This window comes from Lithobates pipiens, unplaced genomic scaffold, assembly GCF_037356315.1.
Source record: "Lithobates pipiens isolate NorthernLeopardFrog02 unplaced genomic scaffold, aLitPip1_a1.2 Scaffold_18, whole genome shotgun sequence".
Lineage (NCBI taxonomy): Eukaryota > Metazoa > Chordata > Amphibia > Anura > Ranidae > Lithobates > Lithobates pipiens.
The window spans coordinates 79,020,790-79,047,909 of NW_027507758.1; the positions used below are offsets into that span (position 1 = coordinate 79,020,790).

At 44.6% G+C, this 27,120-nt stretch overlaps 1 protein-coding gene across 2 annotated transcripts in view; it reads left to right on the forward strand.

Moving 5' to 3' along the window:
* The first annotated feature begins 1,056 nt into the window (after positions 1–1,056).
* Positions 1,057–27,120, forward strand: part of FBXO28 (F-box protein 28) — a 47,475-nt gene continuing 21,411 nt past the window's right edge. For both annotated transcript variants that reach the window (XM_077485820.1, XM_077485821.1), the window contains exons 1-2: positions 1,057–1,242; positions 23,272–23,381. In XM_077485820.1, coding sequence (XP_077341946.1) covers positions 1,081–1,242; positions 23,272–23,381 — 272 coding nt within the window. In that variant the 5' untranslated portion in view covers positions 1,057–1,080. The remainder of the gene's footprint in view (positions 1,243–23,271; positions 23,382–27,120) is intronic.

Sequence of the window (27,120 nt, forward strand, 5' to 3'; positions counted from 1 at the left end):
ACTTTCTTTTTTTCACACAAATAGAGCTTTCTTTTGGTGATATTTAATCACCGCTGGGCTTTATATTTTTTACAAAAAAAGTTTTTTACTTTTTTCTGTCAGTAAATTTTGTAACTAAGTAATTTTTCGCCTTCAATGATGTGCGCTAATGAGGCGGCACTGATAGGCTGACCTGGTGGGCATTGATGAGGCGGCACTGATAGGCTGAACTGGTGGGCATTGATGAGGAGGCACTAATATTCTGCACTTATGGGCACTGATAGGTGGCACTGGTGGGCACTGATAGGCGGCACTGGTGGGCGACACTGATGGGCATTACTGATTGCCAGCACTGACTGGCGTCGCTAATGGGCACTGATTGGTGGCACTGGTGGGCACCGATTCGTGGCACTATTGTAATCAGGGCAAGGATGAATGGCATCGGCACAGCCAGCATTGCATTCCTGTGTAGTGCTGGAAAATATGTGATTTTGCACTGCAATTGCTGTGAGCTGACCCTAAGAGGACATCAGGGGTCTGTCTCTCTGCACTCCATTGGCTTCTTACTCAGTTACAACAGCTGAGGAAAGTGAGAGCAGAAATGTAAGTGATGAAATTCGTGTTGTTTTCGGGTTCTTAGTTGCTAGGAAAGATCAGTGAATGGATGTTCCTTGGTCTCCCTCCCCTCTACCCATGGGGGGCTAGTGAGAGGTGTTCTGTAGTCCTAATACACTTTCTGTCCTAGGGTGACAACGTTGCTCCTTCATAGATACAGTGCAGTGTTGTCACCCTGGGACAGGAAGTGAGTTACTTGCAGGAAAATAAAGAGGGAAACAGAATGGAAGAATGTAACTGAAGCAGTCGCTACATGTGAGGACGGGTAATCTGCCATATTTGACTTTATTGGTCTTATGTTTACAGGGACTCCCATATACCATCCCCCTCATACAGGGATGAGCCCCCCACATACAGAGCAGTGTGTTCTACCCTCACACACAGGCACAGCGCAGCCCCGCCCCTTCTGTATTAGGACGACGGTCGCCTCAGTGGCGGAAGTGACGTCAGCCGGGGGCGGGTGTTTGCTCTGGAGGAAAAAAAAAGATGTCGGCAGCCGGGGAGGAGAGGGGGAGTGAGTGCGGTACGGGGGGCTCCTCGTCCCCCGGGGGATCCCCGGAGTGCAGCACGCTGCTCAACCTCCCCATTGTGGCCATCGAGAACATCCTGAACTTCCTGAGCTACGACCAGATCAGCCAACTGCGCCTGGTGAGAGAGGGGAGCCGGCCGGGAGGGGGCGCTGTGTGTGCTTTACCCTTCACTACCCCTTCCCTACCTACCTACCCAGGAGCTCTGCCTGCTGCATCCCTTCCATGATACCCCCTACATCTGTCAGGGGGCAATACATACCACCCCCTCCCCCAATGACCCCTACACCTGCTATGAAGCAATTATCACCCCCTCCCTCTACAACTGAGAGGGGGCAATACTTATTACCCCCCAACTACAGCTGACAGGGGCAACCCCCCCCCCCCCCACTCTGTATCACCCATCCCCCACACTCTCTATGGAAGAGACTATATTGTTCTAGTTCTTTGCACCTTTCATTTCACCCTCTTTTTATCTTGCACTCTTTTCCTTCCCACATGGTATGGACATGGGGGGGGCGCCTGTGCCCCCCGCGCGTGGTATGGATGGGGGGGGGGGGGCGCCTGTGCCCCCCGCACGTGGCATGGATGGGGGGGCGCCTGTGGCCCCCGCACGTGGCATGGATGGGGGGGCGCCTGTGCCCCCGCACGTGGCAATGATGAGGGGGCGCCTGTGCCCCCCGCACGTGGCATGGACGGGGGGTGCCTGTGCCCCCCGCACGTGGCATGGACGGGGGGGACGCACGTGCCCCCCCCGCGTGGCATGGACCCGGAGACGCGCCTGTGCCCCCCCAGCACGTGGCATGGACCCGGGGGCGCGCCTGTGCCCCCCAGCACGTGGCATGGACCCGGGGGCGCGCCTGTGCCCCCCAGCACATGGCATGGACCCGGGGACGCGCCTGTGCCCCCCAGCACGTGGCATGGACCCCGGGGACGCGCCTGTGCCCCCCCCCACACGTGGCATGGACCCGGGGAGCGTGCCTGTGCCCCCCCCCCCGCACGTGGCATGGACCCGGGGGCGTGCCTGTGCCCCCCCCCCCGCACGTGGCATGGACCCGGGGGCGTGCCTGTGCCCCCCCCCCCGCACGTGGCATGGACCCGGGGGCGTGCCTGTGCCCCCCCCGCACGTGGCATGGACCCGGGGGCGTGCCTGTGCCCCCCCCGCACGTGGCATGGACCCGGGGGCGTGCCTGTGCCCCCCCGCACGTGGTATGGACCCAGGGGTGCGCCTGTGGCCCCCCCCCGAACGTGGTGTGGACTGGGGGGCCCCTGATGCAGGTGTTGTGGTTGGAGGAAGGAGTGGTAAGGTCACTTTCACACATGCAAACCATTTGTTCATTTTTCATGCATCCGTTGACAGATGAAAAACGGACATCAATGCATCTCTATGGAATCTTGGATGATCATCTGTTTACATCCGTTTCCGTCAACATCTCTTTTTTTTTTTGGAATGGATCAAAGCTCTCTTTTATTTCTGTTTAAAAAAAGAATACAGATCCTATGTGAACGGACAAACGGTCTGTTTTTGCATGAAAGAATGGCTCCGGCACTCAAGTGGTTAAGGACTCTCTAGCTGGAGGATGTAAAAAAAAACGGATGACAAACCGATGTAAACTTCATATGTTTTTTTCTTTGAAAAGAAATAAAAAGTGACTGGACTGAGGAAAGGAACGGTGCACATGTGTAAAAGGGGCCTAAGGGTGCACAGGGAGGGGAGTATACCTGGTGCAAGGGGAACCCTTTACAAAGTCTGTATCACTTTGGCCTGAATAGGTGAGATGACGGCACCTTTAAAGCAGAACTAAAACCCATCAATGGTTTCCAAAAAACATGTAAATTGTCCACGCTCCAACCAAACTGTCAAACCTTCTAATGACCGGTTCTCATAACTGAGTACTGGTGCAGCACCATGGCAGTTGAAGATGGCAGCTTCCTTGGCTTCCAGCGATAGGAGGGTTTAGTTCTGCTTCACAGAACGTCTGTGATGAGAGAAACACAGGGGTTGCCATTGCTGACCTCCTGAAAATACTCGGCTGCCTGGCTGTCTTGACTCAGTGGTTTCAATCCTTACACTGACATGAAAGACGCATGCAGAGTTGTGATCTTCACCCACTGTGCCGTTGTTCCAGGTCAGTGACTTGGAACAAATAAACAGGTTGTTTTTTAATAAGATCAGCAATGGCAGCCTACTTTATTCAGTTTGGTTTTCTTTATAGTGAACCTGTCATAATAGAGGCCATTGCTGACCTTTCCTATTAAATTTCATGTGGCCGTTGGGCTGATCCTTTCACTAACGTTTGTTGAGACAATAGCCAGGAACAGGCATGCACATATGATGGCTTTTCTCATTATAAATATCCAGGCAACCAGCATTTTCAGGTCAGCAATGATGGTCCACCTGTTACAGGCTTATTTTAAAGTAGAACTGTGGCCTTCTACTTAAAAATGTTCTACATTTACTTTTCTTAGTCCTGGAAAGTTCCACAGTTACCTGCTGAATCTGCCAGTGAAATCCACCTCTGATTTTAGGCACAGTGCTAAGAATAGGGAGCAATTGAGCATGTGCAGAGCCGGATAAGATACAGTGTACTTATAAATCTTTTACATAACTATACCTGCATAAAGGGGTCAGCCTGAAGTCATCTAACGGGACTTAAAGAGGAAGTAAACCCTGATGGGTTTACTTCCTCTTTCATTCCCTGCAAAGGTAAAGCATAATAGACTACTATGCATCGCATAGTAGTCTATTATGTGTCACTTACCTGACACAGGAGCCAGCGATGTCACCGCTGTCCCCTGTAGTCCGGTGCATCCATCTTCTCGGTGGGTCTCGCCGCTCCGCCGCTGTCATTCGGCGAAGCCACGATGACGTCACTTCCGTGCATGCGCACGGGAGCCACCACGCGTGGCATATTCGCCGTTGATGGTGCCGCGCTCAGTGCACCTGCACGCCGCTGTCTAGACGGCGGTGCCTGTCTTTTTGGCATATATCTCCTAAACCGTGTAGGTTTAGGAGATATTTCTTGGACCTACAGGTAAGCCTTAATCTAGGCTTACCTGTAGGTCAAAGTGTGTTGTAAGGGTTTACAACCACTTTAAAGCGGAGTTGCATTCAAAAGTGGAAGCTCCTCTTGTTTACGATTGGCCCCTCCTCCTCCTTTCTCCACTGCTTGGCCAGTTAGCACAGCTGAAAAGCTTCACTGCCTGTTTTCCTTACAACGAATGGCGGTGGCAGTACCCAAGAGCCAATCAGAAAAATCGTCTGGGGTGCCAACATCGTGGGATACCTGGACAGGTAAGTGGGTGGGAGGGCTGGACCTCTTAAATTTTCTGACAAGTTCCACTTTAAAATTGCTCCCTGCTTCCGTTGGTATGGCACCCTTTCACTTTTGCATGCGCAGATTGAACACGTGTGACTCTCAGACTGGCATGCACTTTGCTGTAGTTGAGGAGGTGAGAGGGAGGGCAGAGCTAGCTTTCCTGGATTCTTGAATTTTCATAATATAAAAAAAAAAAGTTTTCAGCTAAAAATCTTCTTAATACAAATCTTCCCAAAGCAGTGGAGTTTACCTTTTTTAAAGCCTACATTAAAAAAAAAAAAAAAAAGGGGGGGGCACGAGGGATGTTATTTAGTCTTCCTCTGATTTCCTCAGCTCTGGTGCTGCAATTCTGGTGTTGCGGAGGTTAATAGAGCCAATGGAGCTGTGACAGGCACTCATCAAGAGTGCCCGAGTACGCCCCCTCTCCCTCCCTCCCTTTACACCCAGCTCCTCCATTCATGGAAGCCATACTACAGCTTCTAGGAGTGAAACGAGATCTATGAATTGAGGCCTGGTGGATGATTGAAATGTCCACTTCATTCATATAACTGCAGTGATAGGGTGGCGCTGATGGGCACTGATTGGCACACTCTGATTATCAGTGTAGATGTCCCCTGGGTTGATTGCTGCTTGCCGGTGTCCTGTCAAATACTGTGCCCTGTTGGATAGTGCCTGCTGGTACTGCGCATGCGCAGTACACATGACAAGTAGATTCCGAAAATATCCAAAGATGAACAGCGCCTGCGCCGTGAGTCCAGGTTCAAGCCCCACCATCCAAGTGGACATTGAGTTAGAATAAAAAAAAGAGCCGAGCAAAGCGAGGCCGTGCCCGAAGAGTGGCGAGAACAGCAAGGCCTTGAGGGGCCCTCTAACTATGTGCAGCCCTATGTCCACTTGGATAGTGGGGCTTGCACCTGGACTCACGGCGCAGGCGCCGTTAATCTTAGGAGATTTTACAAATCTTGTGCTCCGTACCGCTGCGCCTGCGCAGTACAGGGCGGACACTGGCTCTCCTCACACACCGTCAGCATGAGAAAACTGCCGATATCCAGCAAACCCTGTTTATGCTATGAGCAGCTGTGATTGGACGCAGCTGGTCACATAGCAAATAGCTGCTGTGATTAGCTCTTTACCCTGATCTGTGGTCAGATGTGTCGGAAGGACACAGTGATCACAGCCCACTGCCGATGTGTGTTGCAGGAAGATGTCAAGACACCCTCCTAGAAATGTGGGACCGTGCTATAGCCTTCATTTGGCTATAGCATGGTTGTGAAGAGGTTAAAGTGTTAGTAAACTCTACTTTGTTGATGGTAGTCAAACTCTGCACTCTGAGTTAAAAATGTAGCGGCTTATAAATTGCTCCATCCAGCTGTTATTGTTATTATTGCTATTGTTAGTGTGGCTGGGGGGAACTAAATTGGCTTTTCCTTGCCCCCTGATTACCTACCTAAAAGAGACCTAACTCTTCACCCTCAGTTAACCCCTTCCCGCCGAGCGTACGCAGGTGTGCCTACTCGGCTTCCAGGGGGTATACCGGGATGATGCCCGTACCTGCAGGCATCATCCCGGTACCGTTTTTTACAGTGGACGATTGGCTATCCAGCCATAACAACCGAAGTGGCTAAAAGCCGCTCGGCTGTTATACCGGAGGAGCGGGAGGGGACATCCCCCTCCTCCCGCCGCTGGTACCGGTGCTCCCGTTTAATCGGGAACACCGATTCACGATCCGATGCCTCCGGCTGCTGGGGAAGAACTGGAACGAAGCCGTAATCGGCTTTGTTCCAGTCTCCTAATAGTAAACACGGATGCGACGTGCGATGTGACGTCACTTCCCGTTTACTCGGCTGCCAATGGCGTCAGTTTTAAAAAAAATATTCAGCATCGCCGTTTTCGGCGATCTGAATACTTTGAAGTGTAAAGGAGGGATTGGGGGTCTTTTAGACCCCCGATCCCTCCATAAAGAGTACCTGTTGCCACTTATTACTGTCACAAGGGATGTTTACATTCCTTGTGACAGCAATAAAAGTGATCAAATTTTTTTATTTTTTTTTTAAAAACAATTTATTCATTTTAAAATAAATAAAAACATTTTTTTTTAAAGCGCCCGCCGTCCCCGCAAGCTCGCGAAGCAAAGAAAACGCATACGGAAGTCACGCCCGCATATGTAAGCGGTGTTCAAATCACACATGTGAGGTCTCGACGCGATCGTCAGAGCGAGAGCAATAATTCTAGCAGTAGACCTCCTCTGTAACGCTAACCTGGTAACCGTAAAAAAATTTTAAAGCGTCGCCTATTGAGATTTTTAGGTACCGTACTTTGTCATCAATCCACAAGTGCACGCAATTATAAAGTGTGACATGTTTGGTATCTATTTACTCGGCGTAACATTATCTTTCACATTATGCAAAAAAGTTATGCTAATTTTACTGTTTTTTTTTTATTCATCAAAGTGTCCCTTTTCCCAAAAAGTTGTGTTTAAAACACCACTGTGCAAATACCGTGTGACATAAAATATTGCAACAATCGCCGGTTTATTCTCTAGGGTCTCTGCTAAAAAAAAAATATATATATATATATATATATATATATATATATATATATATATATATATTATATATATATATATATATATATATATATATATAATATATATATATATATATATAGTGTGTGTGTGTGTGTGTATATATATATATATATATATATATATATATTGTGTGTGTATATATATATATATATATATATATATATATATATATATATATAATGTGTATATGTTTGCGAGTTCCAAGTAATTTTCTAGCAAAAAATATGGATTTTAACTTGTAAACACCAAATGCCAAAAATAGGCTTAGTCCTGAAAGGGTTAATAATGCTCAAGTATCGAGGCTACGGTATATGAACAGCCCCTTCCAGCTGTTATTTTACAGCTCAGCCGCCTGTTTTCTTTGTCTGAAAGGGATTGACTGGTTAGAGTAAGCGTCGGGGGCATGAAATGTTTACAATTGTTTTCAACACTGCAGCCCCTGTGTATTTTACCAAAAGTTATTTTTTTCCCTCAGCCATGATGGGTTAAAAAAAATAAAAAAATAACAAAATAAGAAAGACCTTATTAAATATAAAGACTGGTTCAAATCTGTTTACTGAATGGTGGTCTGCGTTCCTGTGATTCAGTGTGGTGCAATTTTTCAGCCCATTCAACGTTCTGCAACCTGATCACGCTGATACTGCGGTTCTATGCAATCCGGTGCAGGCAAACAAACTGTTTGGGATCTGCGTTTGGATTTTCATTAGGAATACACTGACACCCGCAGCAAATCGTGCACCTAATGCTTTTTGAATGCTATGCAGGAAATGCACATGTAACGCGGGTTTCCCAACCCACGTAAGGCTTAATGTGGACGTTTTTACAACCTCTCCTGAATGATTTAACTTGACAGATAGTAACCCACGTTTAAAACGTACGTTTTGCCGCGTTTACATGCTGTGTTTGCATTTTAGAAGAGTTTGAAAGAATATTTTTTTTATTTTATTTTTTTAATAGCCAAAAATGAAAAACGCCTGTAAACTAAAAGCGAATTACCGCATTTGGCGCTTGAAGTGCGTCTAACTTCAGCGTCAAAACATCTTTATTTCTTTTTTTGCTTTCCCTAAAAGGCCTCTAAACTCAACTGCCTAAAAACAACATTAAATGACCCTGTGTACTTGTACACATAAGATAACATTGGATGAGTTCAGGGGCAGCTGAAAAAAGCGTCCAATTGCCTCTGAATGTCCGTTTACCAGCGGCAGTGTACATGAGGCCTAACAGAGCTTCAAATTGTCAAAGATTTACGTTGCGTGTAATTCTTTCACTCCTACATTGAATGCAATCCAAAACGTTGCTACTTTGTAGCTCATAAAGTGAATTTGATATTCAATAACAATTCTGTTTTATCTTTGAGCAGAAGAACTCTGTGCCATCTCCATTAATAGGATGGCACGCAGTATAAGGTGAGAATAATAATAGTTTATGAATGTTACCCCTGCAATTACTACACCCACCCCCCCCCCCCCCTCCTTTTTTTTTTTTTTTTTTTTTTTTTTTGCATTACAGTATGGGAGAATTTCTAGCCTGCTTCATCTAGATTGGCAGCAGACACCTCCTTCAGTTACAAGACTCCCTGGTATCCTCTGTCCTTGCAGCATCTCTAGAAGGATACACAGCAGGCTGTCATTGCTTCTATTGCTGAAACAGGGACACCTTTGAAGGGACCTCTGCTACTGCTGCAGAGGGGTCTGAAATAACTGCACCTTCCTTCTTGGGATGTAATGCAGTAAGAAATCCCATTATTCTACTTCTTTTATGCCAGAAAGAGGGTCCCTACAGTCGTATGGATATTTTCATCCTAATCATTTTATTTTTTTGGTGAGGTTGGGGGCTGCAATACACCTACTTAATCCTCACTAACCTAATCGTAATTTTTAAGGGTACGTTCACACTTGCAAATACACCCTGCCAGCAATTACATGCGAGTGGGTGCGATTAGCTGCGAGAGACAACAGCCTCCCATTGCTTTCAGTGGGGCTGCCTGCTTATAGCTAATTGCAGGAACCCCTTCTGGGGTTCTTGCATGCAATTGCTGGCAGGGTGCTTTTGCAGGTGTGAATGTACCCTAAAGACAATTTTCACTTTTGCAGTCAAAGTTGAGAACCCCTCTCCCCCCCCCCCATCTATGTGTTTGTGCTCCCATTCACACCACAGACCAAAAAACATTTCTTGCTTTTCTGGTTGTTTCTTTAAAAATAGTTTGTATAAACTTGCCCTAACAATTGTGTAACTAAAGGGACAAACTTGGGGAAAGTGCATTACCTACCATACAATGTACCAACCCAGCCTCAAGATCTCTATTTTAGGACTATTTTACAACTGATAATGAAAGCTGCCAGCACAGTACAGACAGGGTTATTTCTTGTAAATGTATTGCCCTAGCCGCCCCCTTCTTAACCACTTGCCAACTATATATATATATATTTATATTTATTTATTTTTTGGTGTGATTTTGCACTTGCATGTAGGGGCGGTGTGCACTGCATCTTCTGTGATTAGTCACAGCAGAAGCTGATCAGCAGGTGTCGGCCAATGGATGGCCGCGGGCACCTACTGATCGCAGAGGAGAGACACAGGGTGGAGCTCTGCACTTGTAAACAATGATGCAATATTGCAGTCCCGCCATAGGTCGCTGATCGCTGCCATTACTATTATTAAAAAGAAAATCCTGTGTATATATCCCATAGTTTGTACACGCTATAACACGTGTAAACCAATCAATATATGCTTATTGGGATTTGTTTATCAAAAATATGTAGCAGAATACATAATGGCTTACATTTTTATGAATTATTATTATTTGCATATGTTTTATAGCAGAAAGTAAAAAATATATATATATATTTTCAAAATTGTCTTTTTTGTTTATAGCGTAACAAATAACCCAGTGGTTATCCAATACTACCAAAGAAAGCTCTATTTGTTGAAAAAAATGGCCATACATTTCATTCACCTTTTAGACTGTTAGATATTTCATCTGTTTTTAGGGTTGAACATGTAACCTGTTCCAGCATCTGCAGCCTCCCTGTGACAGCAGGAGGGGGATCTTCTCCCCACACCCAATGTCACAATTTGAATATAGTATGGCTGTGTGGTACTCCACCCACACAGCCATGTCATTCATTAAGTTTCCTGTGAATGATGGCATACAAGTACCGTCAGCCATTGCAGCTGACTGCTTGTTGTTCTCAGTGAACTGCGGGGGCGCCAGTGAGTGCTCTTATGGTCCATTGATCTTCCTGCTCTCGGATAACTGCCTGTCCTATGAGGTTTGGGGAGATGGCTATCCTGAGAGTCTGCAGGAGCTTGACATTGCACCCAAATCTGCTTTTAGCTAAAAAAAAAAGTGCTTTTATTTTTTATTTTTTTCCAAAAGTTGATCCTTAATCCTTGAACTTATCCTTTAATATTAAAAGGGAAAAGCTAATGAGGAAATGCATGTACGTAAAAAGATATACAGTATTTATTTTTGCAGTTATGCTATTTGAATGGGAACATGTAATGAATAACAAAGCAGGTGTTCTCCCAATTTGGCAGCAAAAGTGGAAATACGCTTTAAAGATAGCATCATGCAATAGCACTGTGCCAGCTTCTTGGCTTCAGGCAACTTCAAAGTGAATTAGACGATTTTAATCTCTTGTTTATAAGCAGTGTGTGTATGTATGTATGTAACATATATCAATTTTTATAATTTTTTGAGCAAGGGGGGTCAGGAGGGTATAGTATTGAGGGGGGGGGGGGGGGTCAGCCTGCGCGCTTTGAATCTCTTGAGGGGGAAAAAGCGTGTTGGCAACCAGGGGATCTGTTGGCGATCCACCTGTCATCTGCCTGTGGTCCACAGGGGGATTGTGATCAACAAGTTTCCATCCCCAAACCTATGCCCCATACACACGATGAGATTATCGGACGAATGATCGTCCGTTTTTTATTGCATGCTAATCTCAGATCGAATCTGATGAGTTTACCAAAGTCACGAAAATTCCCGCACGACAGAAAAAAAAATCGGAAGTGATGTCATGTGTTGTAATGCATTTGTATTGCATTTTCGAACGATAGCTGTACTGATTAAACGAAAATCGTACGATCTGGCATCGTACGAAAAAAATTTCCGTGCATGTCCGATAGAATAATATTGGATGTACTGTCCTAATCGGCTCTCGAAAGCTCTGTACTAACGATCCGATTATCGTACGATCGCTTCGAAAGCGGTATTTTCCGTACGATTTTCGGATCGTGTGTACGGGGCACTACAGTCTTCGGTCATAAAGTCTGCCTTAAACAAAGGCTTTACTTTCGCTGTAAGACACACGGGTTGATTTACTAAAACTGGAGAGGGCAAAATCTGGTGCAGCTGTGCTTGGAAACCAATCGGCTTCCAGGTTTTTTTTTTTTTTTTTTTTTTTTTTTTGTCAAAGCTTAAAGGAGAAGTCCAGCCAAAGCTCGTTTGGCTGGACTTCTCTGATGGATCAAAGGAGTGCAATTCGTTTTGCACTCCTGTGAATAGTTTTTGCTCTCTGCTGACATTATGGATATCAGTCCAGGCACCGCGTTATCCTGACAAGAAGAGTGGATCTGCCAGGTGCCTGGACTGACACCCTGCGCAGCCTCTCCTTGAGCCGCTGAGAGACTGAGCCGACTGCCCCCTCCCCAGCTCAGCACTCCAATGAGCGAGGAGGGAGAAGAGCGGTGACTGACCGTCTCAGCTCTGTTTGGGGAGCCCTGAAAACCAAGTGATTGACTGACTGTGTTCAATCGCCCGGTTACATAGTAGTTGAGGTTGGAAAAAGACATGAGTCCAACCTATGTGCGTGATTATATGTTAGTATTACATCTTACCTGTATGTTGTGGTTGTTCATGTGCTTATCTAATAGATTTTTTAAACTGTCGATGCGCCCAGCTGAAACCACCACCTGTGGAAGGGAATTCCACATCCTAAAAAATATAGAACTATCTACGCAGTTTAAGGTTAAATCTAATTTCTTCTAATTTTAGTGAGTGGCCACAAGTCTTATTAACCACTTCAATACCGGGCACTGATACACCTTCCTGCCCAGACGAATTTTGAGCTTTCAGCTCTGTCGCACTTTGAATGACAATTGCGCGGTCATGCTACACCGTACCCAAGCTAAATTTTTATCAGTTTGTTCCCACAAATAGAGCTTTCTTTTGGTGGTATTTGATCACCTCCTGGGATTTTTATTTTCTGCTAAACAAATAAAAAAAAAGGCCAAAAATTTTGAAAAAACATTTTTTTTGTTTCACTTACAAAACTTTGTAAATAAGTAAGTTTTCTCCTTCACTGATGGGCACTGACGGGGCCGCAGTGACTGGCACTGATAAGGCGGCACTGATGGGCACCAATAATGTGGCCTCAATGAAGTGGCACTGATAGGCGGCACTGATATGCGACACAGACACTGATAAGTGGCACGGATTGGCATGGATGGGTGGCACGGATAATCGGCATGGATGGGCACTGATAGGTGGCATGGATGGGCACTGATAGGCGGCACGGATGGGCATTGTAGTGTACAGTATTGTATAGGGATGGATGCCAATCAGTGCCAAACAATAATGCATGCCAATCAGTGATGCCCATTGTGGGCATTGATTGGCATCCATTGTGGGCACTGACTGGCATCCCTGGTGGTCTAGGGGGGGCAAAACTGTTGCTGGGCATCCCTGGTGGTCTGGTGGCGTGTCTTGTGGTCCAGTGAGGGCATCCTCGGGGGGGGGGGGGGGGGGCTGTGCTGATAATCGATCAGTACAGACCCCCCCCTGTCAGAGGAGCAGCCGATCGGCTCTCCTCTACTCACATCTGACAGACGCGAGTGAGGAAAAGCCGATCACTGGCTCTTCCTATTTACACTGTGATCAGCCATGATTGGACATGGCTGATCACATGGTAAAGAGTCTCCGTCAGAGACTCTTTACCGAGATCATAGTTGCGGGGTGTCATGCTGACACCCCGCAACAACGATCGCCGTGATGCGCGCCCCCGGGGGCACGCAGCGGCTTAATATCCTGAGCACGTCATACGACTTTCGGTTGGAATATTAAAACCACTTTGCCACCATCATTTTTCTATATGGCGGGCGGCAAGTGGTTCAATTCCCTTCCGTGGAAACATTTTATCCCTATTTTGGTGTCACCAGTATGGCATTTGAAATCATATCTCTTTTCCAGAGGGCATAAGTTCAGTGATCACAACTTCTATTCATAACTAATACCCTTCAGTGCCTTTGCTTAGCTTTGTTGCCCTTTTCTGTACTCGCTCCATTTCCAGTATATCCTTCCTGAGTGATCACAAAAAACTTGCCACCACCCCCATCTATAGCTGGCTATCGCAATAAGCAGCATTGGAGGGCTAAAATGGATAACCACAAAAGCTTGGGGAATGCCCAGGAAAAAAACAAAAGCCTATATACCACCAGCTCGCAGACAACCAAATAAACCTGTCTAACAGTATGCATTAAAAACAGGAGTTTAGTTCGCACACATTTGAAAACGCATCCTCCTTCCTGAGGACTGCTTACCCAGAACTGGACGGCATACTCCAAGTGAGGCCAATTATCACTTTATCTCTGGAATTAATCCACTTTTTAATGCATGCCAATATTCTGTTTGCTTTGTTAGCAGCAGCTTGGCATTGCATGCCATTGCTGAGCCTATCATCTACTAGGACTCCCAGGTCCTTTTTCCATCCTTGATTCCCCCAGAGGTCCCCCCCCCCCCCCCAGTGTATAGATTGCATTTGTATTTTTGCTATCCATAAGCATTATTTTTAATTTTTACTCATTTGGCATGTAGTTGCCCACCCCATTAATCTGTTCAGATCTTCTTGCAAGGTTTCCACATCCTGCAGAGAAGTTATTTCCCTGCTTAGCTTAGTGTCATCAGTAAATACAGAGATTGAACTGTTTATCCCATCCTCCAGGTCGTTTATGAACAAATTAAATAGGATTGGTCCCAGCACAGAACCCTGGGGGACCCTCTGACCATTCCATGTACTCCCCATTTATCACCACCCTCTGAACTCACCCTTGTAGCCAGTTTTCAATCCATGTACAATGGACCTTGTCCACCCCCATATGACCAATGTATAGATTCATGCATTGCATGAATCTATCCATGGCCACCGCTACCACCCCTTGTTCAGGTGCCCGTCCCCTTTCGGGCACCTGAATTACGGTGGCTGGGGGTGTTTTTGAAGCACCTGATTAGAGCCATATTCTCTAATAAGCGTAAAAAAAAGTAAACGGCGAACGTTATGCTAGGTGCTCGCAGTTCACCCAGCTGTGTTAGAAAAGCGAATGACTATTCGCTTTCCTACCACTGAACTGCCTCTCTGCCAATCAGGTGCTCGGGTCTGTTAGCCATCACCTGATAGGCATCCAATCACAGTGCCTGTCATTTCAGCCAATCAGGCATCCAATCATAGGAGAGCACGGGAGAAGACATCGAGGACACCGCCTGCCGCTGTCACCCGCTGCCCCACCGAGACAGGGTAAGTTCCCGGGCAGGTGGCAGAGGGAGGGGGGGAACCCAGTGGCAGCGTTTGGCACCGTGGCAGAGTTTGATGGGCCAAGTGAGGCTGCAATTGATGGGGGTTTTTTTCAGAATTTTGAGCACCAGCCACCACTACTTTGTACAGTAAACGTTTATGAGGAACGGTGTCAAATGCTTTTGCAAACTCCAGATACACCATGTCTACGGGCCTTCCTTTATCTAGATGGAAACTCACCTCCTCATAGATTGGTTTGGCAAGAACGATTCTTCATGAATCCATGCTGATTACTGCTAATGATACTGTTTTCTATACCAGAATCATGTATATAGTCCCTTATGATCCATTCCAGAAGCTTGTATTTTATTGATGTTAGGTTAAGTGGTCTGTAATTCCCAGGGATGTATTTTTATTTATATTTTTAAAATATTGGTACTACGTTGGCTCCATTGGCTTTTCTCCAATCAGCTGGTATGATTCCTGTTAGTAGACTGTCAGTAAATATTAGAAACCATGGTAATGGCAATGACTTGACTAAGTTCCCTAAGGACCCTTGGGTGCAAGCCATCTGGTCCCGGTGACTTATGTTGTTTTCCAAGTCTTTCTCTAATTCTGTCTTCTGTTAGCCATGAGGGTGCTTCCTGTAATGTGTCATGAGGATAAACACTGCCGTTTTGGTTACTGAAGCCTGCACCTGGGCCTTTGACAAATAAAATATGGCAAGTGCCATTGCTCACTTGATATTTTAAGCACATCTGTGCTTTGGGCAAGTAGAGCAAAGAAAAGAGAATTTTATATCTGTAGTTACCATAAATGGGAACATGTCAGGTTGGAAATGTGTGCTGTCATTGGTGATGTCCAAGGTCTATAGAGCGGTCTGTAGAAGCATCGGAAGCCCAGGAGCTCCTGAATTTGGGGCCCTGGCTGTTACTAACAGCCCGTGGTACTAGAACTAGTGCCAGAAGGGGCCTGCAGAAGCTGCAGAGACTGTCTGACATTTTGAAAATGGCTCTGGGACAAATAGGCAAATAAGCGTATAATGTCCGTACAGATGGCTGCATATCCTTAACACTCCAAAATCAAAATGGAAAATCCCAAAGGATAAAATGACACACTTCAAGGTGTGAGGTGAAGAGCATTTAGTGCAGCAGGAATAAAGAATACTCTTCATCTCACACTTATCGTTTTGGGATTTTCCATCTTGATTTTGGACTGTTCAGGATATGTATCCATCTGTACAGACATTCTACACATTTTCCCTTTTTTCTTTTTTCTTTCTTTATTTTAGTGTTCACTTTTATAATTTTTTTTTTTTTTATTTTTTTATTTTTTACTAAACATGTTTATATATGCTGCTTTTATTCATATTTGAATTGTCCATCTGTATGGATATATACACTTTATATGCTTTAATTTTAGGTAGAGGGTGAATCATATTATAATGCATATGTTTTAGGACTTGAATGGCTTTTGCCACTTCTAAAATAATTCTTTATGGAATTATTGCATCTTTTATTGAATATATTTTTTTTTTGTTTTTTTTTCATGTAGATTCTATGCACTAAGCTTACACTATTGGTACCTTCTTATAGTATAGTAATAGTATATTATATAACGTTATTGTATGCATTTTAAAGGGACAGAGCACCCACTTTAGAAATATCTTTTTATATTTTGTTTCTACATTGTGTAGTGGATGCAGCGCAGCAGTCCTTATTTGTATTTTATTTGCTGGTGCCAGGATTTTATTTGATTTGTCTTTAATACATTTGACTGTTTTCCCAGGCGTTCTCCTTTAGGTAGTAAAGCCAGTACCTGGGTGACAACAAAAAGCCTGCAGAGGCATCTTCTATCATTCAGTCCTTGTGGATTTCTTTTAACCACTTTAAGTCTGTATAGCAGTTTTATCGCTACAGAGCGGCACCTGTGTGCTGGATCACGTGTGTGTGTGTGTGTGTGTGTGTTCCAACACTTCCAGGTAGGGGGTGCGTATGCACAGCGCCGACGGCTCGCTTCTGCTGTGATTGCATACAATGGAAGCTGATCAGCAGGTGCAAGGTACAGGATTGCGAGTAATGCGGTTAACGAGCATTTCGCAATACGAGCAATTTTTTTTATTTTTTTTAATTCCTGACTCAGTTTGCAAGTGTTGTCTTGCAAATGAGCAAGATTCAAGCCTCTGCAGTGTGCAGTACCGCATTTGGTCAGAGGTGCGGGGGCGCCGGTGATACTGGGAGCTGTTTGAAAATACTCCATTCCCGAGTGCAGCCGAGCCGTCTCCAAGTATTCCCGAGTCTCTCTGGCTCCCCCCCACCTCTGGCCACATGTGGTATTGCATGCAATAGACTTCAAAATGTGGAATAAATTATCTTCATTTCCATTGACTTCTATGGGGAAACTCTGTTTGATATGCGAGTGCTTTTGGATTACAAGTATTTTCCTGGAAACGGATTATGCTCGTGATCCAAGGTTCCACTGTACTTGATGTCCTCCAGTCGATCGTCAGGCAGAGACAGAACAGAAATGTACCTATCTATACAAGGCAGATTGCCGTTATGACGGGGGAAGGGACACAAATTTCATCTCCTCCCCTAGCAAAAGCACCTCACACAGTTTAGTAAAACGCTGGCTAGGCACACCGTTAACCCTTTGATCACCCTAGATCAGGGTTATGCAATTAAAGAACTTTCAGCTGTTGCAGAACTACAAGTCCCATGAGGCATAGCAAGACTGGCAGCCACAAACATGACACCCAGAGGCATGATGGGACTTGTAGTTTTGCAACAGTTGGAGGAATGCTAATTGCATATCCCTGCCCTGGATGTCGGTACAGTGATAGTGCATATTTTGTAGCACTGATCACTGTATCAGTGTCACTGGTCCCCAAAAAGTGTCAGTCCACCACAATATCGCAGTCCTGATATAAGTCGCTGATTGTCGCCATTACTAGTAAAATGAATAAATGTATCCTATAGTCTGTAGACGCTATAACTTTTGCTCAAACCAATCAATGTATGCTTCTTAGGAATGTGTTTTTTTATTTTATTTTTTTGTTTTTGTTTTTTTACCAAAAAAATGTAGCAGAATACATACTGGACTAAATTTATGAAGAAATTAGGTTGATTTATTTATGTTTTAATTCTCAGTCTATTTTAGTTTTAAGTGCAAAAAATAAACAGAGGTGATCAAATGCCACCAAAATAAAGCTCTATTTGTGGGGGGAAAAATACGTAAATTTTTGTTTGGGTGTAATGACGCACGACCGCGCAATTGTCAAAGTAACGCAGTGCTGTATTGCAAAAAAATGGCCTTCCTGAGATCAAGTGGTTACGAATTACGCTGTATTTCCTCCCAGCTTTGCCATTCTTTTGCTTTCAGCTCAGTTTTCTCCTGAAGCTGGTTTGGTTGTTCAGCTATGTTGCAGTCATTGTGTTGGCTCTTAACTGCCAGTTCTAAAATAATGGAGAGGGCAGTTGAGTCTTAGAAGTGAATATCGGGGATATATACTGAGGTTACTAAGCTTAAAGCAAGTCTGATATATATATATATATATATCTTGGAGAAAAGCTTTCATTATTTCTAAATCGCAATACAGACCAAATAGGTGATGCTTTAAAATGCAGGGAGGGTCATATGATTCCTATTGAATAGTGATTTCCTATTCTTCATCCCAGATGATATGATTTCATGGAAAGTACTAAATTGCTGTAAAGTGCACACAAAGCCTGACTCTTCTTCCATAGAAGCTGGAGATGCACCTCTCTATCTTCCCCTGATGTATTAGCTGTATTATTCCTCTGGTGAATGTAAAGGTTGATGGTATCAGTGATCTCTGTGCCCTGAGCCGGAGATTGATTGGATCTGCAGTAGGTACGGCTCTTCTCTTACCTCCCTGTCTCCTAGCTGCACAATGGATTCATTCAGAATGCAGCTGATGCAGCGGTTTGCTGACTCGGTTATGGCAAGCATGACAAATTGATCTTGAATTCTGAGTCAGTTGGTCTGAGAGCGTGCACGATCTTTTTAAAGAACATCTGCTAGTATAGCAGCCTATAGATTTCAGATGGCAAACATCTGCTAATCTTTTTTTCCTTGAAGATGAGTCTACAAACTGATGTGGCTTTTCTTGTTTAGTCCACAAACAGACCAGCAAAGCAAAAATCACAGCTGCAAACACATGTCAAGCTATGTTGTCGTGTCAAGCCACCCCCCCCCCCCCCCCTGCCAATTATGGTCTCTAAATCTAAACTATACAATCCCCCTTTTTGTAATAAAATATCAGTAATAAATTGTGAGCAGACTTGTCACCATCCTTCTTAACCACTTAAGGACCGAGACTATTTTTGACACTTGTTTTTAGCAACAAAAAAAAAAAACGGACTTGTAAAATTACTTGGAACCCCCAAACATTATTTTATTATTTTTATTACTTTTTTCAGACGCCCTAGAGAATAAAATGGTGGTCGTTGCAATACTTTATACTGTATTTGCACAGTGGTCTTACAAGCACAATTTTTTTGGGGGGGGAAAAAAACATTTATTTTTATTTTTTTTGAATGTGAAAGATAATTACGCAGAGTAAATTGATACCCAACATGTCATGCTGCAAAATTGCACCCGCTCATGGAATGGCAACAAACAATTACCCTCTTTCATTCCCTGCAAAGGCAAAGCATAATGGACTACTATGCATCGCATAGTAGTCCATTATGTGTCACTTACCTGACACAGGAGCCAGCGAAGTCACCGCTGTCCCCTGTAGTCTGGCGTAGAGGTCGACCGATATGGGTTTTTCTCTGGCCGATGCCGATATTTAGAAATCATGGCGGCCGATAGCCGATATATGATGCCGATTTTTTTTGGGCCGATATGTTAGGCCGATTTTATTTTATTTATTTATTTTTAATCCCCCTTGATCTAACACACCTTTCCCACTGGGGCGTTTTTTAAGGCGCTTTTGGGCTAAAAATAGCGCCTGTAAAGTGCCTGCAAAATGGCTCCCCTGCAGTCTGTGTGAAAGACAGAGTGCTTTCACACTGAGGCGATGCACTGACAGGATCTTAAAAAAAAGTCCTGCAAGCAGCACATTTGGAGTGGTGTATACCCCTCCTCCACCACTCCTGCCCATTGATATGAATGGGCACCACTGCCGAAGCGCATGCAATGCGATTTGACAGCGGTGCTTCATGGGCGCATTTAACCTCTCCCTTGGCCGCTAGCTGGGTTATATGTGCCCCACTAGCAGCCAAATAGCACCGCTAAAATGATGGTAAAGAGCCGCTAAAACTTGCGTTTTACCATCAACGTCTGCCCGCTCCAGTGTGAAAGCAGCCTTCATAAGTGATACAGAAAATTTCTTACACTTAAAGCGGAGGTCCACCCTAAAATGGACCTTCCGCTCATCGGATTCCTCCCCCCCTCCGGCGCCACAATTGGCACCTTCAGGGGGGAGGGGGGTGCAGTTACCTGGATAATCCAAGTAACTGCACCCACTTCCGGGCTAGCTCTCTGCGGAAAGGGGCGTACATTACGCCCCTTTCCGCAAGTGCCCGCCTCCTTCCGCAAGTGCCCCGCTGCCTGCTGGGAAACACACAGATCCCAGAGGCAGCAGGGACCGTCCTCATTGCGCAGCGCGGCTCGCGCATGCGCAGTAGGGAACCGGGAAATGAAGCCGAAAGGCTCCATTTCCTGATTCCTATACCCAAGATGGCGGCGGCAGCACTCGAGTGTCGATCTAGAGATCGGCTTCGGGTGCCGACATCGCGGGCGCGCTGGACAGGTAAGTGTCACTATTTTAAAAGTCAGCAGCTGCAGTATTTGTAGCTGCTGGCTTTAAAAAAAAAAAAAACGCGGAGTCCCGGCGGACTCCCGCTTTAAACATTTATTAAACAAAACAAACCTCCAATCAGTTTACTTGTATGTATGATCTAGATTAAAAAAAAACTATATATTAAATAAAAACGGGTAGTCAAAACTTTTGGACAAAAAAAAAAAAAAATGGCCTAACTTTACTGTTTTTATTTTATTTTTATTTTTTAAATGGTGTATTTTTTTCCCAAAAAAATGCATTTGAAAGACCTCTGTGCAAATGCCGTGTGACATAAAATATTGCAACAACCGCTATTTTATTCCCTAGGATCTCTGCTAAAAAAATATATATAATTTTTGGGGGGTCTAAGTGATTTTCTGGCAGAAAATACAGGATTTTTACTTGTAAGCAACAAGTGTCAGAAAAGATTTAGTCTTTAAATGGTTAAACTGAGAACTTCTACACACAGAGATGACTTCATTCATTCAGAAGTGTAAACATTGTATCATTTTGTTCTTTTCTTGGCAGCCTGCCCAGAGAGGAGGAAAGTGTTGCTATGACGACTCAGGCAACTCACACTGACTTCTTACAGAAGTCATTTCAAAGTCCCCCTGTAGAATCGGCTTTTTATCAACACAATCGGCCGATGCCGATTATTTAAAAAACGGCAAATATCGGCCAATATATCGGCCGACCTCTAGTCTGGCGCATCCATCTTCTCGGTGGGTCTCGCTGCTGCGCTGCTGTCATTCGGCGAAGCCGCGATGAAGTCACTCCCGCGCATGCGCGCGGGAGCCGTCACGCACGGCATCTTCGTCGTTGATGGTGCCGCACTCAGTGCGCCTGTGTGCCGCTGTCTACGGCGCATGCGGTGCCTGTCTTTCGGCAAATATCTCCTAAACCGTGTAGGTTTAGGAGATATTTCTTGGACCTACAGGAAAGCCTTAATCTAGGCTTACCTGTAGGTCAAAGTGTGTTGTAAGGGTTTACAACCACTTTAAAAATCCCCATAGGCGACGTTTAAATATTTCTACAGATTACATGTTTAGCGTTAGAGGAGGTCTAGTGCTAGAATTAATGCTCTTGCTGTAATGATCATGGCAATACCTCATGTGTGGTTTAAACAAAATTTTCATATGCGGGAGCGACTTCTACGCGTGAGCTCGGCGGGACAGTGCGCTTTAAATTATTATTTTTTTTTTTCTTAACAGTCTTTAAAAAATGTTGGGTCACTTTTATTCGTATTACGAGGAATGTAAACATTGAGATGTATAGCATGACAAGACCTCTTTAATGTGAGATCTGGGGGTCAAAAAGACCTCAGATCTCATACATAAAAATCCAAATAAAATAAATAAAAAAATCCCCTTTTTAAGACCATTGGGCAGAAATTATGTGTTTTTTTTATTTTTATTTTTTTTCCACTTCAGCAAAATTTCCCAAGAGACTTATTTCAACTTTACAGTTCAACTTTGTCCCTTCTCGTTTTCACATCATAGTGGATTATTCTACTATAACTTATTTCATTGTTTTAATATTTTAATTTTTAATCACATACCATATAAAAAAAAAAAGGCCTCCATATATAACTTATTATTACTTAGCCCCCAGGTTCGTCAAATTCTTTATCCCTTTCCTCCATCTTCTTGAGATATTTATTTGAGGTCTTCCATTTTTCCCAAACTTCCCATATGCTAACATGATTTTCATAATGACCTTTATCTCTGCTGCCCAGGGATTCCATTTTCCTGTAATACTCTATTTGTTCAAACCATTCTTTTATGCCTGGTTTTTCACTCTTTAGCCAGTTGTTTGGAATCTGCATCTTTGCTGCATTCAGGAGTTTTGGAGTGATTGTTTTCATATATTGCTGTTTCTTGGAGTCGTGGAACAAGCAAGCTTGTATTTTGTTTTCTATTTTCTCCTCCGTTCTTTCCTGTATTAAGTTCACTATTTTATGCCAGTACTCCTCTATTTTTGACGTCGCTTCCGCCTTTCAATGTCATGGAGCCGAGCAGGGGCTATCGTTCCCTCACTCGGCTCCATGCCTGTCAGGGGGGAGGATGCGATCGTCTCTGCTACCAACAGCTCCGGTAAGCGGTGGAGATGACCATAATGCGGTCATCTCCGCTACCCCAAAAGGGATTTTACGGCGAATCTGCTGCAGAGACCACTTTTATCTGAAAGCCAGTCGCTCGTTGTTGAAAATACTGGGGTTTTGTCAGATATCCACTGTCATAACAACGGTATTTAGCGTCAAAGTACCGATGTACAATAATTTTTTTTCTTCCCTCTCCCTCTTGCTGGCATTCAGCTGCTTCAGAGAGATCCATACAAAGCATTCCAGTAATTGTCCTCCCTGCCGCATCAATCCCCCTCCCCATGTACCATACTTTTCCCTCTAAAGCCAAGGCCCCCCTGTGTGCCCCCTGAAGTGCTGCCAGCTTCCCTCCGCTCCTTCCAGACTGCAGCTGCAAGCACACAATAGGATCTTCCGGGATGTAGCGTGGTGGAAGTGTTCGGTAAATGTCATATTTACCAGTCCCTTCCTTTCCTGAATGAACACAATGAGTCATTGATACCAGTCATTCACTGTGTTCATTACTGAAGCATAGTAAACTGTTTTTATTTGGGGGGCCCCTGACAGTTTGGCTGTATGGGGCTCCATGGTTTCTAACCGAAGCCCTGGCTCCATTTATTATTCTAAAGTGACACCCCCCAACAGCTCCTTCTGACCCTCATCCCGCCTTTTTATTTTACATTTGTAATTGGAAAAGAAAATACAAAGATTTATATTTATGGAGGCTTTGCTGTGCACTTTTCATCTAAAATGTCTTTTGTACCTGTGAAACTTCAGGGAAATTCGTAGGATTCCAACATTGGTTACATCCTGGTAAATTTACTTGTTCTGTTTGTGTTCTAGGTGTGTAAGCGTATGGACCTGGAGTGTCAGCGCATACTCAACCAAGGATTCCTGCGGGTGGAACGCTACCACAGCCTATGTCAAAAACAGGTCAAAGCACAGCTGCCAAGGTGAGTACTTGCTGCATTGTTTCGCAATATGACTGTTAAAGCCTACCTCACTTTAAAGGTTCTCCTTTTCATAATAAATGGAAGCCTTTTCTTATGTGTTTTCTGGCCAGGTCATCGTAATGTGTTTATCGTTCACTTACCTCGGCTGTACCAGCTTTGGAAATTTTAATCACTTGCCGACCAGGCTTTTTCTGGCACTTTTTTTCCAAGTTTTTAAATCAGTATTTTTTTTTTTTTTTAGAAAATTATATATAACCCCCAAACAATATGTTAACTCTTTGATCACCTATGGCACCGTCGAATCGTTTCTCAGGTGGACTGGAGGTAACGGTAAGCCGGGGGGGGGGTGGCGGTGGGTGACTCCCGAGAGTCTACGCCTCTAAATCCCCCCCCCCCCCCACCCACCCGGATCCCAGAGACAGCAGGGACCATCCGGATTGTGCCGTGCACCTCGTGCATGCGCAGTAGGGAACCAGGCTGTGAAGCTGCAAGGCTTGACTTCCTGATTCCCTTACAGAAGATGGCAGCGGCAGCACCCAAGAGCCAAAAGAAACGTTCATTCCAAGTGTATGACCAATAAACTGTAAAATAGTATGTAATGGCTCTGTACTAGTGCAATAATCATGGAGCAGAACGGACAAGTGTCAGGAAATCAGTACTTTGTAACACAAAAAAAATGCATTTACCAGTGATGTGTAATATGGAATTTAAGAGTCCTCATTTAAACACATAGCAGGTTGCGCTAACCATCTGTCCCACATTTTATTGTATTTTGTATTAAAGCGGAGTTCCACCCAAAAGTGGAGGAACTTCCACTTTAAGCACTCCACGCCTCCTTGCCTCCTTACATGCCACATTTGGCATGTCGTTTTTTTGGGGGGATGGGGGGAGTGGGTGCTTAGTTTTGAGTGGGACTTCCTGTCCCACTTCCTGCTTCTGCCTACGGGTCGCCTAGGCGACTCCTCTCCCCCCTAGGTGGCCCCTCCCATGACAGATGACAGGTACCAGAAGATTGCCTGTCCACCTTGAGAGAGCGCAGCTTGACTCTCGCATTTGGCGGTGAAGCCGCAAACTGTCACGGCCAGGTGCCCACAGTTTCAATGGAGGGGAGAGGAGCGCGGTGCTCCGTGCGACCGCATCGCTTGACCCTGGAACAGGTAAGTGTCGTTTATTGAAAGTCAGAAGCTGTACTTTTTGTAGCTGCTCACGTTCAATAAACAAAAAAGCCTGGAAGGCCGCTTTTAGGCTTTTTTGTCATGCATATATAATTACTTTTTTTATGTGTAGAAGATGATTTCCAGCATAAGGTTCTTACAAATGCATATGATGCTTGTATAGAGTCTTCATTATACCTACACCATTAACAAAACCAGTAACCGAATACAGGGGAAAAAAAGTATTTGATCCCCTGCTGATTTTGTATGTTTGTCCACTGACAAAGAAATGATCAGTCTATAATTATAATAGTAGGTCTATATCAACAGTGAGAGACAGAATAAGAACAAAAATATCCTGAAAAAAAACCGTATCAAGTTATAAATTGATTTGCATTTTAATGAGTGAAATAAGTATTTGACCCCTTTGCAAAACATGACTTGGTGGAAAAACCTTTGTTGGTAATCGGAGGTCAGTTGTTTCTTGTAGTTGACCACCAGGTTTGCACACATCTCAGGAGGGATTTTGTCCCACTCCTCTTTGCAGATCCTCTCCGAGTTATTAATGTATCGAGGCTGATATTTGGTAACTCGAACCTTCAGCTCCTTCCACATATTTTCAGTGTGATTAAGGTCTAGATCAGAGGTCTTAAGGTCTAAAACAGAAGGGGGATCCATCCCATTCCATCATGGCAGATCAAATTGGAGGGCCCATAGAGTACAGCAAGCCATGTCCGTGTCCGCTCTGCATATGCAGGGCGGACGTGGACCTGTCATCTGCTCGCTCCACTCATTGTGGCCCACAATTGGTTACTAAGTCGCTTAAGTGGCTCTCGCTATTTAAAATGTTGGGCACCCCTGGTCTAGATACTAGCTAGGCCACTTCAGGATCTTAATGTGCTTCTTGAGACACTCCTTTGTTGCCCCTGCTGTGAGTTTTGGGTCATTGTCATGCTGAAATATCCATCCACGGCCCATTTACAATGCCCTGGCTGAGGGAAGGAGGTTCTCACCCAAGATTTGATGGTACATGGCCTTGTCCATCGTCCCTTTGATGCGGTGAAATCGTCCTGTCCCCTTAGCAGAGAAACACCCCCAAAGCATAATGTTTTCATCTCCATGTTTGAGGGTGGGGCTGGTGTTCTTGGGGTTATAGGCAGTATTCCTCCTCTAAACATGGCAAGTTAAGTTGATGCCAAAGAGCTCGATTTTTGTCTCTTCTGGCCAAAACACTTTCACCCAGTTCTCCTCGGAATCATTCAGCTGTTCATTAGCAAACTTTAGATGGGCCTGTACATGTTCTTTCTTGAGCAGGGGGAACTTAAAGGTGCTGCAGGATTGCAGTCCTTCACCGCGTAGTGTTACCAATTGTTTTTTTGGTAACTATGGTCCCAGCTGCCTTGAGATCATTGGCAACATTCTCCTGTGTAGTTCTGGGCAGATTCCTTGCTGGTCTCGTGGTCATTGAAACTCCACGAGGTGAGATCTTGCATGGAGCCCCAGACCGAGGGAGATTGACAGGTATTTTGTGTTTCTTCCATTTGCGAATAATCACACCAACTGTTGTCACCCTCTCACTAAGCTGCTTGGCGATGGTCTTGTAGACCATTCCAGCTTTGTGTAGGTCTACAATCTTGTCCCTGACATCCTTGGACAGCTCTTTGGTCTTTGCCATGGTGGAGAGATTGGAATCTGATTGCTTCTGTGGACACGTGTCATTTATACAGGTAATAAACTGAGATTGGGAGCACTCCCTTTAAGAAAGGGCTCTTAATCTCAGCTCGTTACCTGTATAGAAGACACCTGGGAGCCAGAAATCTTGCAGGTTGATAGGGAATCGAATACCTTATTTCACTCGTTTAAAATGCAAATCCATTCATAACTTATTTGAAATGTGTTTTTCTGGATATTTTTGTTCTGTCACGCACTGTTAAAATAAGCCTAACATTAAAATTATAGACTGATCATTTCTTTGTCAGTGAGCAAACGTACAAAATCAGCAGTGGATCAAATTCCCCCACCCCCCACCCCCCTCACTGTGGTTTGTAAAACTGTTGTCCAATATCTGAAAAGCTTCTGGTATCTCCAGAACATACGGTATGGATTAAATCCTACACATTTTTATTGCATCTGGGACAGATGGGGGAGTCCCATCTAAACCGTTCTACTGGTGTTTTATGAGCCCGATCCAGGAGTCATGATTGCAACAATTTTTGTGAAGCGTGGAGAGAAAGTAGTGGGATGGATGCCAAAGCTGCCTCTCATTTTTATCCATCCAATTCACCTACATATATCTCCCATTTCCCCCTGCAAGGTAAGTGAGCAGGATCTTGGGCTAGGTTTAGGAGAATGGCATAAATGTGTGAAATCACACCTTTTATTAGTTATAACCTTGCGTCATGGAATAAATGTGGTTCTTCAAGTATCAAGGTACTATGAAAGGTTTGAGCATTAAGGCTCGGTTTACACTGGGTCAGCTTCAAATAGAAGTCCATGCAAGCCCATCTGAAGTCGCCCCCAAGTAGTGCAGAACCCTTTTTCTAAGTCAAAGCGGTTCCATTGCACTGAATGGAGCACATCTTGTC